The sequence below is a fragment of the Pygoscelis adeliae genome, unplaced genomic scaffold (genome assembly GCF_000699105.1).
Source record: "Pygoscelis adeliae isolate BGI_AS28 unplaced genomic scaffold, ASM69910v1 Scaffold166, whole genome shotgun sequence".
Lineage (NCBI taxonomy): Eukaryota > Metazoa > Chordata > Aves > Sphenisciformes > Spheniscidae > Pygoscelis > Pygoscelis adeliae.
The window spans coordinates 3,109,782-3,110,773 of NW_008825156.1; the positions used below are offsets into that span (position 1 = coordinate 3,109,782).

General features: G+C 51.2%; 1 protein-coding gene across 1 annotated transcript in view; it reads left to right on the forward strand.

Moving 5' to 3' along the window:
- Positions 1 to 261: 261 nt before the first annotated feature.
- The window catches only part of SERGEF (secretion regulating guanine nucleotide exchange factor), a 156,991-nt gene continuing 156,260 nt past the window's right edge, over positions 262 to 992 (forward strand). The window contains exon 1 of the mRNA XM_009328608.1: positions 262 to 389. Within this exon, the coding sequence (XP_009326883.1) occupies positions 262 to 389 (128 nt within the window). The remainder of the gene's footprint in view (positions 390 to 992) is intronic.

Below are 992 nucleotides of genomic sequence, written 5' to 3' on the forward strand. Positions count from 1 at the left end.
CCTTCCCTGGGGCTGCTGCGGGGCTCGGGGCGCCGGGGCCGTGTGCGCTGCCGCATGCCCTCGCCTCGCTTCCCTGGGGAAGGGCGGCCCGAGGTTCCCCCTCCCCGAAAAAAAATAATGCTGTGGTAAAGTTGTGGTGAGTCGCCCCTCATCGCAGCTCATCGGCTCTTTGCCGCTTCGCGAGGAAGCTGGGGAGCTGGAGACTTGTAGTCCGGCGGCTTCCCCCCGCCGAGGGCTGTCCTGCCGGGGCTGAGCTGTGCCATGGTCCGTGTCCTGTGGGGCCGGGGTGTTGCTCACCTCCGCGCACAAGGAGGTGTCGCCCCGTCTGCGTGGCGACCTGCTGCCTCCACCGAGGCGTGGGGGACGGGTGGAGGCTCGTTTCGCTTCGAGTGCGTGGCCTGGGGTGCAATCCTGAGCTCTTCGAAAGAAATAAGACTTTTTTCTTTTTTTTTTTTTTGTGGTTCATCAGAACCGTAATTTTACCTGATGAGCTAAGGGGGTCTAAGAGCCATTAAATGGGTATCTCTTTTCCTTGTTAGCTCATTTTGCTCTTCAGTAGTCGTGTTTGGTAATAACCTATCAGTCTTGGAAGGGTAAATGAAGATAGGTACGTTAGCGTTAGGATAGACACTTGTGTGTGGCTTGCAGTTCCTTAGGCACCTGTTTTCTTTCTGCACCTTATCTCAGCTTGCCTGTTTTTGAAGACTTGAAAATTCATTTCAAGTTATAGGCTAAAATGAGAGCTTATGACAAGCCTTCTAAAAAGAATTATGTCTGTTAAGTAGTAACACACTCTAAAGCTGTCTACCAGTAGTAGTGACTGTGAGACAACAAGTTGATCTGCCTGTTGATCTCAAATCCTGACATCTCATCCACCTGTTAACTGTGGCCTGAGGTGAGCAGACAGATGCTTTTGTCTGAAATGTTGTTTCTGTAGGTACAAAATGTTTGTTGCTAAATATGTCCTTTTAAGATACACCAGGTGCTGCATC